The sequence below is a fragment of the Crassostrea angulata genome, chromosome 4 (assembly GCF_025612915.1).
Source record: "Crassostrea angulata isolate pt1a10 chromosome 4, ASM2561291v2, whole genome shotgun sequence".
In the NCBI taxonomy this organism is placed as follows: domain Eukaryota; kingdom Metazoa; phylum Mollusca; class Bivalvia; order Ostreida; family Ostreidae; genus Magallana; species Magallana angulata.
In genome coordinates, this window is record NC_069114.1 from 25523414 (window position 1) to 25541943 (window position 18530).

The 18530-nt window shown below is 32.1% G+C and overlaps 4 protein-coding genes across 4 annotated transcripts; 3 read left to right on the forward strand and 1 right to left on the reverse strand.

Moving 5' to 3' along the window:
• The first annotated feature begins 3 nt into the window (after positions 1-3).
• LOC128179587 (uncharacterized) lies at positions 4-2121 on the forward strand. Its single transcript, XM_052847045.1, has 9 exons — positions 4-54; positions 160-240; positions 406-489; positions 706-798; positions 937-1011; positions 1219-1293; positions 1490-1612; positions 1727-1786; positions 2027-2121. Exons 1-9 carry the CDS (start codon positions 52-54, stop codon positions 2075-2077), a joined length of 645 nt encoding a protein of 214 aa, XP_052703005.1. The 5' UTR covers positions 4-51; the 3' UTR covers positions 2078-2121.
• A 912-nt stretch (positions 2122-3033) lies between these two features.
• On the forward strand, positions 3034-4464 carry LOC128181149 (casein kinase II subunit alpha-like). Its single transcript, XM_052849441.1, has one exon. The coding sequence runs from the start codon at positions 3036-3038 to the stop codon at positions 4203-4205; it is 1170 nt and encodes a 389-aa protein (XP_052705401.1). The 5' UTR covers positions 3034-3035; the 3' UTR covers positions 4206-4464.
• Positions 4465-8410: 3946 nt separating this feature from the next.
• Positions 8411-15421, reverse strand: LOC128181150 (protrudin-like). Its single transcript, XM_052849442.1, has 12 exons — positions 15362-15421; positions 14812-14978; positions 14504-14574; positions 13716-13890; positions 13239-13334; positions 13029-13141; positions 12849-12925; positions 12670-12729; positions 12077-12206; positions 11622-11671; positions 11007-11088; positions 8411-10524 (listed from the first exon to the last, which is right to left on the reverse strand). Exons 1-12 carry the CDS (start codon positions 15395-15397, stop codon positions 10436-10438), a joined length of 1146 nt encoding a protein of 381 aa, XP_052705402.1. The 5' UTR covers positions 15398-15421; the 3' UTR covers positions 8411-10435.
• A 1246-nt stretch (positions 15422-16667) lies between these two features.
• On the forward strand, positions 16668-17134 carry LOC128179763 (uncharacterized). Its single transcript, XM_052847335.1, has one exon. The coding sequence runs from the start codon at positions 16668-16670 to the stop codon at positions 17112-17114; it is 447 nt and encodes a 148-aa protein (XP_052703295.1). The 3' UTR covers positions 17115-17134.
• Positions 17135-18530: the final 1396 nt, after the last annotated feature.

The window sequence follows — 18530 nt, forward strand, 5'->3', positions numbered from 1 at the left end:
AACAACGCCAACAGCTGTGTGCAACAAAAGGAGATATCTAAACAAGAAAATATGGTAATTTCTTTAATTTACTCAGCAGTACAGTGATGCATATTAAATATTTTGGTATGATAACACTGAATGAAAAATATTTTACTTACTTTAAAATCTATTTCATAGGATTTGAAGAAGAACGATAGAGGTGATGAAGTTGAGCAAGAGATTCTGAAGAATAAGACAGACAGTTTGATAGAGACAGAGGTACTAAAAGCCATCGGATTTCTCAAATATGTATTAAATAGTAACTAAATAAATTTGATCCAGACATTGGAATTGCTTTTTAAAATTAAGTAAATTCAATCAAATTTTGAACTATGGCACAAAAAAGCCAGGTCTTAAAAAAATGTAGCATGTGTCAAATTTTAGAGGAAAATACCAGTAGAGGAATTTACGTCAGGCGAGACATGCCAGGACTGGTTGAAATATTACAACCAACAGTATTTCTTTGAAGTGAGTATAGTTAATCTTTCACTTTCCATTTATAATAAAGAAAAAAAAAAGAGCCAAAAAAACCCTAAAACAAAACAGAGGAAAACCATACGGTGCCTTGACTTCAAAAAAAGTCTTGCCGTAATACACATTTGTTGAAAATATCACAGTTTCTTTATATATACATATAACTCTTTTATTGAATAACATTACTGATGGATTTTATTTTCACCCCAGCCCTTCCCTGGTGGTGAAGCTGTACAAGAATTCAGAAGATGGGAGCAGAGCGTTAGAAAACAACAACTGAGCCAAGCCCTCGTCCCTCTTATGGTGAGTGTATAATTCTTCTAAATCAATAAATATTCTTATACAGTAAAGGGTTATTACCGGAACTCCTCTGATTTTTCTTTGAATATGAATTTTTGTATCTCACGAAACAATTAATACAACTGTCTTACATTGTTACAGGAGGAGAATGAAGACACAAAGGATGAAGACAGCAATGTTAAATTATCTGAGGTCAAGGGCGTCATTGAAAGTGATGTAAGTACCACAACTTATATGAAGAGAATCACGGAATAAACTTATTAATTGATTATTCATAAGTCATGAATTATCGTAGGGCAGTAATAAAAAAGATAATATTATTAGGGGGGGGGGGCAAGTTAAATAAATTGATATTACGCGTAAATACGAAAAAATAAAATAATAATACAGACTGTAGAAATCATATAATATGAATTATTTCAGGATGAAGAGCTGAATCCGCTCTTGAAACTAATGCTTCAACCGACAATTAACATCTGGGAATATTTCGATGACCAGGTATTGTGATTGATCTTCTTTATTTCATGCAAATATTATCTTATTCTACTTTTTAAAACGTATAACTTACATGTACTAGGACTAGATATCACTTTACACATCGCTACTCTATTGTTTAGAACTTCAGAGATTTTCTACATGAAATGTTTTTGTGAAACCTGATTAAAATTGTGAATATTTTTCCCGCCAAAAAAAGAAGCCAATGAAGTGGTTTGATGAGGACACCCAGAAGACTCCAACTGACGTGAGGGCAGCGGCTGGGTTCTCGGATCCCTGGGGTGTGTCTGAGGAGTGGGACGAGGAGACAGAACCAGCACAGGTAAGAGTACAGACCACTGTATGTACAGTGACTGATAATTATAGTCAAAACCACATGCAATTACATGTATATTATCATAATGCAATATTCACGAAGTCTTATATTTTTCAACAGGAGTGCATTGTCAAGAAAGGAAAGAGGAAATGGTTCTCTTCCACGTCCTTGCGTAAAAGCGTAAGTACAATATAACTCATTTCATAAATGAAAAAGAACAATTATATAAGAACTATATTCCGTTTTAATTTGCAATTGCTTGCAAAATCCAACTGATTGCAAACGGTATTCAGTAACATGTTGTCGCTTACACGTAACGCCATCTATTAACCAGTATTATGATAACTAAAAGCTTGCACATAAAATTTCTGTCACATTTGTCGATTTCTTGTCTAACGTAATCTATTTTTTCCTTTGTAGAGGAAAGAAAAGAAGAGAGCTCCTGGCTTTTTTGCCAGATTTTTCCACTGAAAGATTTTCCTCCATTGGATTGTTTTGAAAATAATGTTTGAATAATCCCGCTTCCTCTACAGAAAACACATTTCCATCAACATTGTATTTAAAAAATCATTGTGAACTTTTTAATCATGAATAAACTGATGAATTGATTCTCTATTAAATGTTGTGATGGTTTTTCTGAGGCGATCAAGTACCTTAATTACCAATTAAGAGTGAAAGGTTTATCAAAATACAACCAGGTTTCTTTTTCAAGTTTTAATTATAATCTCTGAATTAATGGTCCAAATATTTTTTTTTTAAAGGAGGAGGGGTGTAAGGGACCTTGGTCATTTATTTATCAACATGAAATCGCAACACCTCTGGTTGACGTTTTGAGCCATTGCGTAATGATATTTATGGGTTTTGCTTTTACCGTGTGACTTGGTACAATATGATGGATAACAACACTAATGCAATGAAAATATGAAGAACAACGTCAACCCATACATTAAAACACCAAAAACTATAGCATCGACACAATGGTTAAACATCAAGATCAGCATCAGACTAGAATGAAATATGAAGAACAGCAACATTTGAAATAAGATTGAACAACGTTTATTGACGGTCATGATACGCTGGTGCTCAATCATGATTTTCAGGGGCAAAGCATAAGAAGGGTCAGAGGGGGAGGGGGTCTTCCCCCTCCCCCCATTTTTTTTCTCGCAGAAGGGGTTGCCACAAGTGTCCGAGTCCGATGCAACATGGTTTAGGATTATTTTTAATTATATATTGTGCATAGGAATTGTTTGAAATGTATTTTTTGCAATTTGAAAATTTTAATATGTTTAAAACAGTTTAATTTAGCAGTTTTACGGTAGCAGTTTATCCACCTACCAACTGCAATAATAAACGGGACAACAGGGTTCTACCATAAGTCACAGGATCTGAGATTAGTTTTCGAAAGGTGTTTCCGATTTTAATTTTTGCGATGAATAAGTTGGTATTTGGTATTTTGCACATACTAAAAATGGTAAAAATTCAACTGGTACAAGTATTGCACATATTTAAAAACTGCGAGAGATCGGCACGTGTTATGGGCTGTTGTTCAAGGAGATTTTTCAACGCTGGGTCATCGGAACAAGTTGAGTGCAAGGCCCGAACTTATGCAGATGTGAATGTAAACAAACCACAGCATTATTGGGATTATGAAACCCACGTCATAAAATGGAACAAGTTGGACAACTACAAAATTGGAGAAAAAACGGGCAGAGGAAAATATAGTGATGTGTTTGAAGCAACCAACAAAACGAACGAAGAAAAATGTGCTATTAAATTTTTGAAACCTGTCAAGAAAAAGAAAATTAAACGGGAGATCAAAGTTTTAAACAATTTAAGAGGAGGGGTTAATATAATCACTATGTTGGCCGTTGTGAGAGACCCAGTATCGAGGGCACCTGGTCTTGTATTTGAATATGTAAATAATACACATTACAGACAATTGTATCCCGTCCTAACTGACTATGATATCAGATTCTACCTCTATGAGCTACTCAAAGCACTCGACTATTGTCACAGTATGGGCATAATGCACAGAGATGTCAAACCAGGAAACATCTTGATTGACCATGAAAACAGGAAACTAAGACTGGCAGACTGGGGCCTTGCAGAGTTTTATCATCCCAGTATGGCTTATCGGGTCAGTGTTGCATCAAGGCATTTCAAGGGGCCGGAACTCTTGTTGGATTTTAAGTTGTATGATTATTCTCTTGATATGTGGAGTTTTGGATGCATTCTAGCTCAAATGATTTTTAGGAAAACACCATTTTTTCATGGTAGTGACAATTATGATCAGTTGGTTCAGATAGTTAGAATATTAGGTACAGATGATCTAGCCCAGTATGTAGAAGCTTTTCAAATTCAGTCAAAAAGCATATCAAAGAGTAGTGATATATGGAAACTGCAATTTTCCAGGGAAAAACTTGTGAACTTTGTGAACCCAGAAAATTGCCATCTTGTGAGTTTAGAAGCACTGGATTTATTAGATAAACTTTTAAGATATAATCATTATGAAAGACTTAGTGCAAATGAGGCAATGGATCATGCCTATTTTTACCCAGTTGTGAAAGGTGGTCATTTTAGCACATGGCAATTCTGTTAATGACTACTATTAGTGTTGGAATTTGTGTATTTTAAAGTTCAATGTATTTGATTGTATTAAAATGTTGTTTGCAGCTTCTTGAGAAGTGGATTGAATGACAACCTCATTTGGTGTTCAGTCTTGCACACATTCACGATGTCTTTGTCTACCTCATTATTGTGGGTTGACCATAACTTTTTTCTTAAGAATAGAAAAGGCCATGTAGCTCATTCTTAATTGACACAATGGTTGGCCATGATCAGAATGCATGCTATTTCACTGAACAAAGGTCTACTCTTTAATCAAGGTAAAGGTCACATCACCATAAGTCAAGATGCATTAGAACAAAATAAGGCCATGTGGTGGATTTTGTCTCTAGTTTATACTCAATATTATACAGTTTTGTACGAGTTTGCAGGGTATCAGAAAATTAAATTTCTTTTACATGTATTGTGGCCGGCATGTAAATTTTGTAATCAAGAAATGATAAAACAAATTACCCTTTTGATGATAGTTGCATGACATGAACCCATTTTTCTTTTGCAAAATGCTGTTATGCCCCTTACAAGTGTTTTTTGGAGAATTTTAAAGTAATTATTTTATTCATGGGTTTATATACCTATTTTGACAAAAGTGCATATTTTATTTGTATCTTTTTTCATTTAATCATTTTATAATTTTTGTTATAACTCGTTGATTTTTATACACAGTTTTATAAAAAAAAAATGTGCCATTTATGTGTTTTCATATGGTAATAGTTGTTGTTAAGAGTATTTGGTACTTTCATTTTGGAAGAATTCACAGTTAAAATACACAATCGGTTTGGGATTGTTGAACAACCATATCAATATAATTTATTGTAAAATATATGCATTGTACTTGATTTGAATGTCTTTATGTTTTGATAGTTGATAACAACCTACTGCAGAAATATTTCTATGAATGGTTGAAATCAACTGTTATAAGCAAATTGTCATGTAAATAATTATATAAACAGAACTTGTATTTTATACAAAATGGATACAACCAGCAACTAGAGATTTCACTGCAAATGTCACAAAAAGTAATCTATAGTCAAGTGATAATTTGATACAGTGATAAATATTTCAAGGATACAAGACCTTTATTTATCTCATACGTGTGGTGTATATTACCCATGTGATAAACCTTTGCTATATCACACGGGTGATGCTATATCAAATACTTCCGGTCGGAACTACTTTTGACACAGCCCCTCGCTTCAACGCTTCAGTGACCTATTTTCGAAGATTTGCTAGTACTTTCAACATAACTATATATATATACTACAAAAAATTAATAATATAAAATTGATTTTGTCAAAGATTTAAATTTAAATATGAAGGAAAACACATATCTGCGTAGCACAGGCGTCGGAACCGGGGGGCTATTGTGAGTGGGGGGGGGAGAGGTTAGCCCCCCCCCCCCCACCTTTTTTGCAAAGTTATTCATAACCGTAACCACAAGACCCTTTTTTTCTTGTTTGTCAAGATTTTTGATAAATTTAGCCCACTTCCAACTTTCAATTTGCTTTGTGAAGTTTATAAAACTACATACTATCAAGGAGTTCATCCTCACGACGCGATGAAAACAGAGCGCTCTGGTTGTGTTTATAGGCCTATACAAGAACTTACCGAAATAATGTTTCATGAGACTTTTATTCCACCACCAGTAGGCATCCTTATTCACTATTTTCAATTTTGAATCATAAGGCTAGCCTAATGTTTGTTTTATTAAACATCATGCATCAACATCTGTTCCTCGTTCGAGTCAATTCAAACTAACGAGCATTCGCAACTTTGTGTAGCCTATGTCAACAAACTTGATTATTCAAGTCTTCTAATCGGAATTTCCATTTAATCAAGTGAATAAGCTCTAAGAAAAATTATCTAGAGCTAAAAAATTATTTTAAGGTTTATTTCAGTGAAACTTTACATTAAAACAGTTAGATTTATCTCAGGAATTACGTACTAAATTGTATTGCGCAAGGTCACAATAGCCGCATAACACAACGTTGCATCATCGTTTTTAATCTTTGAAAAAAAAAACAATTTGGGTCACACAAGGGACTGTCTCAAAAGCTTCATAATATAAATCAAATTGTATGAGATAAATAGAACATCTATAATTGTGTGATTTTATATTTGCTTTATCCAACTCGTTGAAATGGTTATATTCGCTCGGCAAGCCTCGCGAATATATACACCATTTCAACTCGTTGGATAAAGCAAATATAAAATCACACAATATAGATATCCTCTATAAATATATACTGTGGAATCATTAGATTTCATGGGTGGAATTCGTGGGTACCTCTCAACCACGAATTAACATTCTCCACGAATTAAAAAATAGGGTTATAAAGTCATATTTTCTTTTGTAGGTAAAGGAAAATACACAAAATTACATCCCCACGAACCTATAAAATTTCAGCAATCCACGAAAATTGGTCCCCATGAATTTTAATGATTCCACCGTACCCTCTAATAATACTATAATACAATTTTAATGATGAGTTCCAAGCAAACTTCCAGCTGATGTGACAATTTTTAATAAATCCAAGATGGCAGCGATGTGTACCTTGTGTATTATTAGGTAGTCGTAGGGGGTATATATTATTTTTATTACGAAAAATATATTAGCAAAGCCCCCTACTACATGTATCTAACAATCGTGTTCCGTATCAGCCATGACTTGACATTTTCATATTAAAGATATATTGATAATTTATCAGAAAAAAGAAACCAAATGTGTTTCAGTGATTTTCTATTTAGTCACCAATACACAAATAGGGAGTAAATGATACAAGAATGTCCTTCTGCAATGTAATCACAGTGCGCAGATTTGCAATTGCAGAAAAAGAGAGTTATTTGTAAATGTAGTAGCATGACAACCAAAGCCATTTTCCACCCTTAATAAATACAAATTAAGCTGAATGCAACATGTTGTAGAACCAGAATACCAAAAATGAATACAATTAGTTTAATGCTTTTATTCACAACACAAAATCTAACAAATGTTCAAGATTTGAAATTGATTTATCGCATCAAGATTTCTACTCTTCTATTAAAACTATCTTGAACAGGTATTGCTTTTGGGCCCTTAAGACATTAAATGTATATAAACTATTAAAACTCCTCCTTCTTAAGGGAGACAATTTGCTTCAAACAGCATGTTGTCTCCCTTTGATTGTGAAATACTGTACATCAATTTTATTTAACAAAAGCTTATTTTCACATGAATGTAATTAATAACTTTTTTCCCCTAAATTACTGATCAGAAGTTGTAGTAAACGTTCATTCAAGAGAATTTGATATGACAAGATGCACATCTGAGGCGTCTTCAGCAAAGCTCACCAAAATTCCCTATACCTGCGACACAATTTATCGCAAGCGTTCGCTCTGCTGAACATGCCTCAGAAGTTTAAATAAAATTCTTGGGTAGTAAAAATGATATACAATAGAGGAGAATTGGATTGTCAAGACTTAATTTACAAGGATATTCCCATCAATGAAATTCTATGTACCCGGTACATGTACTGTATAAAGAAAGTTTTCTGGTCATTTACTTCAGTTATTTTTTAATCTTGGAATTGATTCCCTATCAAAGACTTTTGATATTATAAATCTTTTAACTTGCTGAAATATGTACTAGTATACCACATAACTATTAACTTAGCATGGTAAAAGAATATACAGAAAGAGTTCAACAAATGTAAAAATAATAGATCAACAATGATACAAGTGATCAAAATTCATGCAAACACTATAGGTTAATGCTACGAAAATACTTGCACATATACAATAAATATTAAAATAAAATGTTATTAAAAACATTTGTTTTTATTAAAAATCAAAACACTATGTCACTAACTTTGATATTTTGAGTAAAAATGCAATATGTAAAAATTCATTTTCATTAAATGAAATAAAAAAAATAACAAAAGCGAAAAATCTCAAGCTAAATTCAATTACAAACATCACTTTCCCAGATTAATAATTCTAATATTCATCAAACTGCAAGCATTTACCGGTATCTAAGGCAAAGAATAACACTATTGGAAGGAAATATTTCTTTCTTTTAACTATGTTGATTAAGAAACCATATTTAGGATTAGTACTGGTTACTGCAAACAAAAAACAAATTAGAAAAAAAAAGAACAAAGAAAGTCAGCTTTTTACATGTAAAGCTCTTGTCAAATTTTGTCAAATTTTTAAAAGGCTTTAATAAATATCAAAATTTTGAAGATGCACATTTATTTAAGGAACTCAATTAAATCCATACTAATCCATAGATACCTGGACAAGGAAGCCAGCCATTCATCCCTTGCATTCGGTACACTCTACATTTTCTGGCAAGGCTTATTTACAATACTGATATAGAACTGCACATGTAGAGTTAGTAAAGAGAGCTAGCTAACACCACAGTTAATGGCTGAGATTACAGAAACTCCATTCATCAAATAATGACATGTACCAACACCACAAACAAAAAGGGGGGGGGGGGCAAGTCTGCAAACAGAAGACTAGAAAAAACAGACTAGAAGCACCAGTCACCACTAAAAAAAAATACAAAATCAAAAAACTACAATTGCAAATACATAAGCAACAAAATATGCATGTTTCTGTTCATCTCACAATTATTTGATTTACAAAAAAAGCCATTCACTGCATCTATGATCACATATTCTTAAAACTGGGTTTTTGCCATTTTAACTTCTGCTTTCATTGAGTTACACACGTTTTTTTTTCTTCCTGAAATTCATTTGTTACCCAGTTTTTAAAATTGCTTCTATGGTAAGCTGATTGGAAATACCTTGCCATTGACATAAACATTTACTGCTACATGTATTACCCCTAGAAAATGACATATTCTTATAATAAACAAACTAAAGCACTTAATAAAACAAAATCTACTAAACAAATGAAAAATAAAAACGAATTCAATTCAAGCATGTACATTGTTGTACATTCATAAGAACATGAACTACAAGTACATGTGTACTTACATGTGTGTTCAAATTTGCACTACTTGTGTAGATTTTTGTCTTTTAAAAATGCTATACTACACAATACATTATTTTTAAACAAAAACAAAAATTCTGCAACATATGTGGAATATATTGTTCAGTCTGACCATTCAAATAAACATCTCCAATTTTACAGAATCCTGATTTCATACCAGTTGTATACTACATGTATCACAGAATTAAGAATTCTAAAATAAGGAAATAAATTTCTTTGTTTTCTGTTTGAAATACACTATTTTTTCAATCACACAATATTGTGGATTTGATTTATTAAGATCAATCGCACAAACACATAATTAAACATCAGTTAGAATATTATCTATGAATAAAAAAAAATCAGGATAATGAATTTGATTACAATAGCCTAAATAACTTGGATTTCATTGAGAAAGAAAATAAAATCAAGTCTTCCCATGTTATATACTGTAAATATACCAGTAATGGTGCGAATTGCAAAAAAAAAAGAAGAGGGATTCCGAATGCAATGGAGGTAAAGAAGGATTTCAACATCAAAAATACTGTTCAATTTTCATAAAAATTTGAAACTGAGTACTATGCATTATCTACACCTAATAACTTTAGATAAAAACAAAAAGTTCATAAAACAAATGAAGATTTAAATACAAAGTCTGTTGGAAAAAAATATAGTGATGAAAAAAACCCCAAAACAACAAGTGAAATAAATAATAATAGTGCAAGGACTGAATAAATTAACAGAAGTTATATAACAAGTTTCTAGAGAAAAAGTTTATGGCAATTTCTTCTTATATGACACATGTACATGCTTATAATTCACAGATAAAGTCTCCTAACAATCTTCATATACTCCAAATGTAAACCACCAAACAAAAGAGATCTTATCACAGCAATATCAGCATCATTTTCTCTTCAAACTCATTATTTGTTTGCATTCCTGCTCTGCAGGTTAGATGCTTGCTATCAAAATAGATGCATTTACAAATATTTGAAAATCTCCAACATTCATTTCTCCGACATACATGTACTTCTTTCTCATTTCTCTCAATTCCAAACAGACTTGGACTCTATTTACCCACACTCAATTTCTCAAACCATATTACAAAATTACAAACAAAACGAAAAAAAAAAATACAACCATGGCAGTGATTTTCTACAATTTGAGATAAAGGTGGGGATTCTACAATGAATTTGCAGCTGTAAGCTATGTAACGGTCTTCAGGGTTCATTAGCTCTGTTTTTCCTTGTCCGCTTGGTTCATGAGTAGATCATAGCACACATTGCAAACTAGGACCATTTCTGTCTGGGCTTGAGGAGCTACAAGGAAAATGTATCAATAATAGAGACTTTACAAAAAGACACCAAAATATTTTGAGTTTGATACCTATATATTTACATTTTTCAGTGTCTTTGCCTGTGATAACACTACGTATCGATTTTGTACTATATAACTCATAAAGCCAAATTGAGGCGCAAGTGGGGTTTGCTTATTTATATTTAAATATTTAATCGTACGATGGTTTTAAATTATATAAATACATGTATAAGTAATAAGGAATCATTCTTTGAATATTATGAGGTTATAATTTCAGTTGGGGTTTCGATTTGTGATCAAATCTATCGCCTCATAATACTCAAAGAATGATTCCTTATATATTCCTTATATCTAAACATGTATAAATAAAAGATTCAGTGTAAAAGATGATGTGACAAGGGGAATAACTCATGGATATCAATTAGCATTGAAAGATTTTTTGAACTTTATGCTCATTGAGGTATTGAGTGTGTATCTGAATTACCTGTTGCGCCAAACATTGACTTGGGAACTTTCTGATTACAACACTTTGAGCAGAAGTTGTTTCCACAGTGACGACAATACAGCTGGGGAGAAAAAAAATAACAATATGTTTACATCGTAGGTACATGTATCGTACGTGTGAACATAGTACATGAACTTTTTCACTGTGTACATGAGCCAATTCAATTTTTTATGCCACAATAAAATACATGTATTTAGTACCATAGTAAATTTTCTCTGCACTGCAGCAAACTTTACCTTATTTTCATAAAACATTCACATATATTTTAATATGTTGCTGTTTTTATCGGCACATACAGTACACAGATAATTTGTTGGTATTTAGATACTCCTTACATATACCATTTACACTCACAACTTAGATCTACTTTGTTAATAGATTACCCTATTTAGGCACCTGACTGTAAATATTTTGTTCGATAAATGTAAGTTCATGAAGATATTTCTACAAACCACACATATTTTTTTCTAGTAATGATACAACTTAAAAGTAGGTCAAGAGAAAATTTTAATTCAAGTGCTTAAATGTTTATTTTTCAAAACCTCTTAATTCTCCCTTTTATACATCATACAGAATTAAATTTACTGTACTTACTCTTCTTTTCAGTATGGAAGCAAACGAAACATCACATTTATGACAAGTTTCTAAAAAAAAACAAATAAAAAATATCCAGCACCAGTTAGAGTTACATATTTATAGGTGAAGAATAAATTTTCTAAGTTATGTTTACAATATTGAGTAAATATATATATAGTTACATGTCTACCAACAGTGCATTTACATCTTTTCTGGTTGGTAAGTGTTATATAGTGTCTACTTGTGTAAAAATATTATGTCATTAAGTGGAATTAATTTCCTTTTCTGCATCGATACTGATCCGACACTAAAACTCATAATGTAAACCTCTGAATTTTCTTTATATATAAATCTATATCTCTACGTCTTCAAAATCATTTTTACTCAACACGATATACATGTTCAAGTATGTGCAATATACTTCAGTGGTGTAAAATTAACTATGGTGCAATAAAGGGAAGCTTATTACTCACCATTAGCGATGTGCTTCCGTCTTTTCTTGAGGGCCAAGAACCTCTCCACCATGGTGGGTTTAGAGTACACGGAACTCTTCAAATCCGAGTCATCAGAAAGAATTTCAATATTGCTGGGATCAGACTCTACCTATACAAATGAAATAAAGTAAAAAAAAAAAATTTTTTTTTCAAAAATTTTTTTTTTCAAACCCTTCCACACCAAACTACATTTTATATGTTTTTACAGTTTATACACTGTAAATTTACAGTGATATAAATTATTAAACACATTATTTGTTTTGCCAAAGAGGATTATCCAATTGTGTGTTCCGACTCCTTTGACTTTTTGTTCATAGGAAAACAACGTTTAAGTATTTTCTATAGTTCACTCCAGACAGCATATGACTCATCAAAATACAATATTAATTGATTTAGGTGTCTTCATTTATACCAGTATTACCATGCTCATTCCAAAGTATGTTTATATTATACCAAGAGTTTTTGAAAGTTCGTGTGTCTGTGCTGATATTTATGGACATGCACAATGTTTCATTAAAAAGCACAGCCCTCATCTAGAATCTAACAAAATATTTTCGGTGATCAGGGCTTACATCAGATTGTTCCTTTATTTCCACTTCATTGCTGGCTCTGTCATCTGTGTTACTGGGAGTCTGTTTAAGATAAAACTCCATGATTAAATATTATCTTCAATATGTACATTTTGTCACTCAAATTAATGATTGAGTTCAATGATATGCCCTGGACAAGATTTCCAATGAATGTAACTCACTCTTGAAGGTCCATTATCTTTCAAAGGTATTGGAGATAAGGAAACTCCCCAGCACTTTTCTCCATACTTTAAAAATTCTATAAAATAATCACAACAGTCATTTAGAATGGATTTCCTTTTCACATTGAAAAACGAATCATGGAATTAATCAAGTCAACATATTATATGTAAGATACTCACTGTGAAACACAACCTCATTGGCCAAGAAGAACCAATTAACAAGCATGAAACAGATTCCCCTTGTAGGCAGCACAACCAAACTCAATAAAAATACACATATTTCCACATGAAATCTACAAAATCAAAATAGAACACATGTAAACAGTTGAAAAGACTCAAGAATAGTGTCAATTTGACTATGTGTTTGTTGAGTCCTCCTTTGATTTTTACCTAAGAGAAGCCAGAATGTTGTCCCATTTAAGAATTCTGTAAAACTCTGTCAGCCCATCATTACACAGTACAATGAAGTCATACATCTGTAGAAGACTGAAAAAAAAACCAGAAACAGTTATTTACAAGCCTTTTTCTAAGGGTAGATCGAGGGGAGACATTTTTTCCAAGATCATCAAAAGAAACCTATGATGGTTTCTGATGATGCTTCAAGGCATCATTTGACAAACTTTTTTAGGTTTTGTCATTTTTCCTGACATAGATTTATAATGAAGGTCCTTTATATTTAAATAATTACTAAATGTAGAACTAAGAAAGAAGTATCATTGGTATTTCTGTAAACACTTCCAAACTTATGGATTCTAAATGAAGAAATGGGTTCAGAATATCTCTATTTATTTGTGTAAACTCGATCTCTGCATTATCGTACTTTGACATGGCATCTCCTATAAATAAAGATGAGACAGCTAGTCCTACCTATAACGGAACTGTTTGACAGTCTTCATCACTTCCTCATCCTCCACATCTTCTTCTTCTTCCTTTGTCGGTGATGTGGAGGGGAGGAATTTCCCCAGAATCCTAGTGTGTAACTGCACAAGTGATGTTGTAGCAATGCAGATCACCAACAGTGACATCAGAGTAAATACAGCACCTATACAAAAAGACACACACAAAAATATAGTTTGGTACAAAGATCTGTATTGTATACTATTATACATATATGTTAATACATGTGTATAATCTTTTATATTACAAATTTCAAGTGACCCTTATGCAAACCTATGAATTATTTTCCTTAGACAGAGGTGCTGGTAAATCTTGTTCATATTTCTTCATCAAGAACCATAAAATGGTCCAAAAGATTTATCATAAGTATTTATTATAACAAAAGAGTCCCTATATTAAATTAAACTGTTATACAGTCAAATCTTACAATGTTCGATTTCTTCATTCTTATCAAATGTTTGTTTTAAAACTTAATTACACTATCATATTGTGTGTATTTACAGTCCAATCATTAGTTAAGATGCCCATTATTAATGACACATCATTGAAGTCAATAAATGACTGTGGAAATTACAGTCTACGAAATGTACAATTACATCGAACAGACATTTATCTCCCTAAAACATCAAAACAACCTGACTGTAAAAGTTACACTAAAAAGTGATAAAGTATCAGTACATACATTTAAAAATAACAATCAGAAATCGCAGAGAGCAATAACAATAGCCATGACAAACAACAAGAAACAACAAATTTACCTTTTGTCAAAACAAGACAAGCAAGATTGCACAAAATCCATACAGCCAACGTTCCCATTGTGTATTTCCATCTGCAAAAAATAACAAAATAGCAACTGCGGTGTAAAATTAATTCATTATAATACAGTGCTTGAAAAAATCAGATAAAGAGGTCTATAAACATTTAAGCATTATTATGTTTACTAGTAGAATTGTTTACAAGGATAAGTTGAACAATCACTCATGAGAGACAATCAACTGAATGAAGATATAAAACTAAATGCAATAAAACCATAAACTATGTATGCTCTGGAGTGTTGAATAATTACCTTCTTATATCTTCGATGAAGTACACAACTAATGCAATAGGTTCAATAAGAGTTGAAAATCTATCAACTTCTGTAACAAAGTCTGCTAGGTCCATTCTCCCATACTTGGAGCCATCTGAGCCATGTTTATTTTTTCCGTTGGGAATTTGAGACTCGTTATTTACTTCCTGAAACATTGTTATTTGTCTATGTAAATCAAATCATTATGTCACTCTGGCATATAAAAGTGAATTTTAAAGTGAATTCCAGTTTCAAGGGCGTAAGCAGATATCGTTTTCACCAAGATAACAAAGAATAGGATAGAATGTATCTATTGCATAAGTGCATTTTAATTAACATGATTAATCAGGAACTACAATGTTGGTAGCACATTATACAAATGAAATTATAACAAATAGCCTAAGATTTCACATCATCTTACGGTCAAATCCGATCATAAATCAGTATTTTAAAAACACCATTTTCATTGAGCACACTACGTGTTATGATTTGTGCTTTAGTTTTCCCAAAACGTGCAAGAAATCATACAAAATTCCTGAAATTCCCTTACCATTTCGTGTGTAATATTTCTGTTTTCATTTCGCATTCTGTAACTTCCGGTGTCGAATTTCTAAAAGAGAAAACCAATAATGGAATTCCGCACAAATTCTAAGTTTCTATGCTGTAAAAACTTTATGCTATTTTACCTATACAATTTCATACTTGACATTATTTATTTTTTCATCTGGTTACTTTTTTGTTAATTGAAGTTGAAGTAAATAAATTTGACGTAAAATAGTGTTTCTAGTTTTCAATATTGGTTTTTTTTTTCAAAATGACTTATTTTTTCTCCCGCATGAAGATTTTATTATTATCTAAACAATGTAAATCAATTCAAATAATGCCCTCATTATATTTCACATTTTCCTAGCTCTAGTATATCACCTAGCTCTAGTATATTATTTCAATGACGACGATTTATTTAAAACATTACTCTGTAACTTTCCCCGACAATGTGCTCAATTCATATTTAAAGCTTTCAGGATAAGACAAACCAAACTTTCACGCTGACTTTTATATATGTATTAAAATGTAAAACAGTGACATATAGGTCCGATGGGCCAGTGTGACAATATATATGTTATATTTCAATGTATACATGTTCGATTGAAACACATGTCACTAAATGATTTACTTACTTATCATTGACGTGTAATACAAAAATAAAATAAAAGTTGTATTGCTTGTATAGACCTACGTCATATTTTCACTTAAAATATTTTGGAAATAAACAATTATTATGTTTTAATCAAGCTTTTAAAAAATATCTACGGGGTGTAAACATTAATTAAATAAAAATAATAATGTTCAAATTCCGTTATTTTGATTTGACATACTTTGCTCAATGGCGATATATTTATGGTCATTTTGCGTGATTACGCTATTTATGATAAATTACCATGATTATGTCAAATCATTGCCAAGTGATATGGCAACATTTTGTCATAATTGATTTTCTGATCGTCGAGTTAAGGTGACCGATAACAGTTAATTACCATGCACCAATTATATCTCTGTACAGTGAAACTCTTCAAATTTTCTATGTGTCATTTAGGATAAGAAGTAAGACTCGATCTTCTAATATATATATTACACCTACATCTAAACATATTCATATCGACCATGATCTAGCATTTCATCTCTTCGACGAATATTCGGTTTTATACTTTGAATGTTTGAACATTTCATTTTGCCAAATAATTGTGCCAATTTAATAGAACAAAAATATTCTAGTTAAAATTAAATAAAGTCTTAACCCACCACCTTCCGAAATTCTAAAAGACGTTGAATTATCCAAATTCATACTTTGTTAAAATATGTCGAAGATGAATGAATTGCGAGATCGTCTCAAGGAGCAAGAGACTTATTACGGGCTGGCATGTTTACAGCTTACAGTCTTAAATCAGCGATTCGAACAACTGGCAAAGCGTTACGATCGTGCAGACAAACTGGGTCAGAAGTCGTTTCGCTACTCGCTCAGAATGAAAATGGCCATTTTGGAGGGTGTTCGAAATATGTTCTATGAATTCGCAACTTTGAAAGCGTGTGACGTGAATAAACTGCGTCAAGAAATCTTAATCGAACACGCTTTCTTAGAAAACAACGGAGAATACACCGATTCTTCTCCACTTTACGGTCGCTATGGGAACCCACTCTTTCTTCTTGCTGGCGATGATGATGATGACGATGAAGATGCTGACGATGAAGTCGACGAGGATGAGGAATTATACGGGACTGACACGGAGAGTGAAGAAGAGTTGTAAAACAAACGTGGCAAAAAAGTTATGAATTAAACGTACAAGTAAGTATATATAATCGATTTAGTATGCCAAGTTTAAAGCATTGCCTGTGAATTAAATTGCCTATGAAATGAGTGTTCTAGAATTTTCGTAATTGAAAATATAGATATTTTGATGATTGATTATCGGCATAGTATACGCACATTCGTTATACGACTTCCTCTTTTGAACAGATCGTTATTTCAATCGCCCCTTTTCTTTTCTTTTTGTTTCAGCTTATCCAAAGACTTCGTTCCCAGACGGCACTTAAGGAATACTTGTGTTCTTGCCCAGGGAATTACAGTATATGCGGAATTTTGTATTTTTCGAGAGAATTATTACTAGCTACTTGCTTGTTGCATATACTGTCAGTTCCACTTAAAACATCTTAATTACTGTTTCAGAGTGAGATCTGGTCTTCTGACGAATCACTTCAAAACATTTAACAGAGAAGTGGATGGTTTATTATACAGACAAGACAATGGAGACCAGGAAGTAACTGAACACGGAAGAGAGAGAGAGAGAGAAAGAGAGAGAGAGAGAGAGAGAGAGAATTGTCCGTGGTGGCAATATTAGAACTTTCGATTTATTCTATATGTAATATTTTGTTGTGTACTTTTGATAAACGTCACAAATTATTGTACATGTAGTTGTATTGTATCATATAATGAGGCAAAGTTGAGAATTTGTACTCGTTTAAGTATATTATATTAATATGAAATACGTAAAATAAAACTCCTAAACACGTATGCCTTTTGTTTGAATGGTTAATCTTTCATTAAAGTATTACTGGTATGTGGCATTATAAGCGATCCGAAGCAAAAAGTCCATTTAAAATGAACAACAGACTACCGTTTGGTCTTGTTCATAGGATGAGCTAAATGTTTTATGAAAGGTGCCTTAAAAAGATTAATAAGCTTGATTTTGTTTTTTTTGTTTTTGAGGTTTTGTGATTGTGTGTCAAAGTGAAAGACATACAAATAGTTTCTTGTTCCGCATAATTAAACATTCTACAGAGAAAAAAAAAGTTTAATTGAAAGAAGTAGACAACTCTGAATGTATCCATTCAAAACGTTTTTCCTCCATTCGAACGCAGTGATTTAGATTGAAAATATTATATTTTCTTTTATGGTAATGATGAATATTTATGAGGTAGGCGGGGTTTGAAGGTGATTACAGGTAAAGTATGTTCGAGAAGTATTAAATCTGACTATTCCAAACGACACGAGAGAGTCGGAATTTTTTATATTTTAAAAATGAAATGATTCATTCTAAAGACTATGAATATATTAGCTATAGAATGTAGCAAAGATGCATATGATAATGCACAACTTTCGTGTTTAATATTGACAATGTGCTCGTGAGGAGACAAAATGAAGTTTTAGCGATTGATTGGTTTCG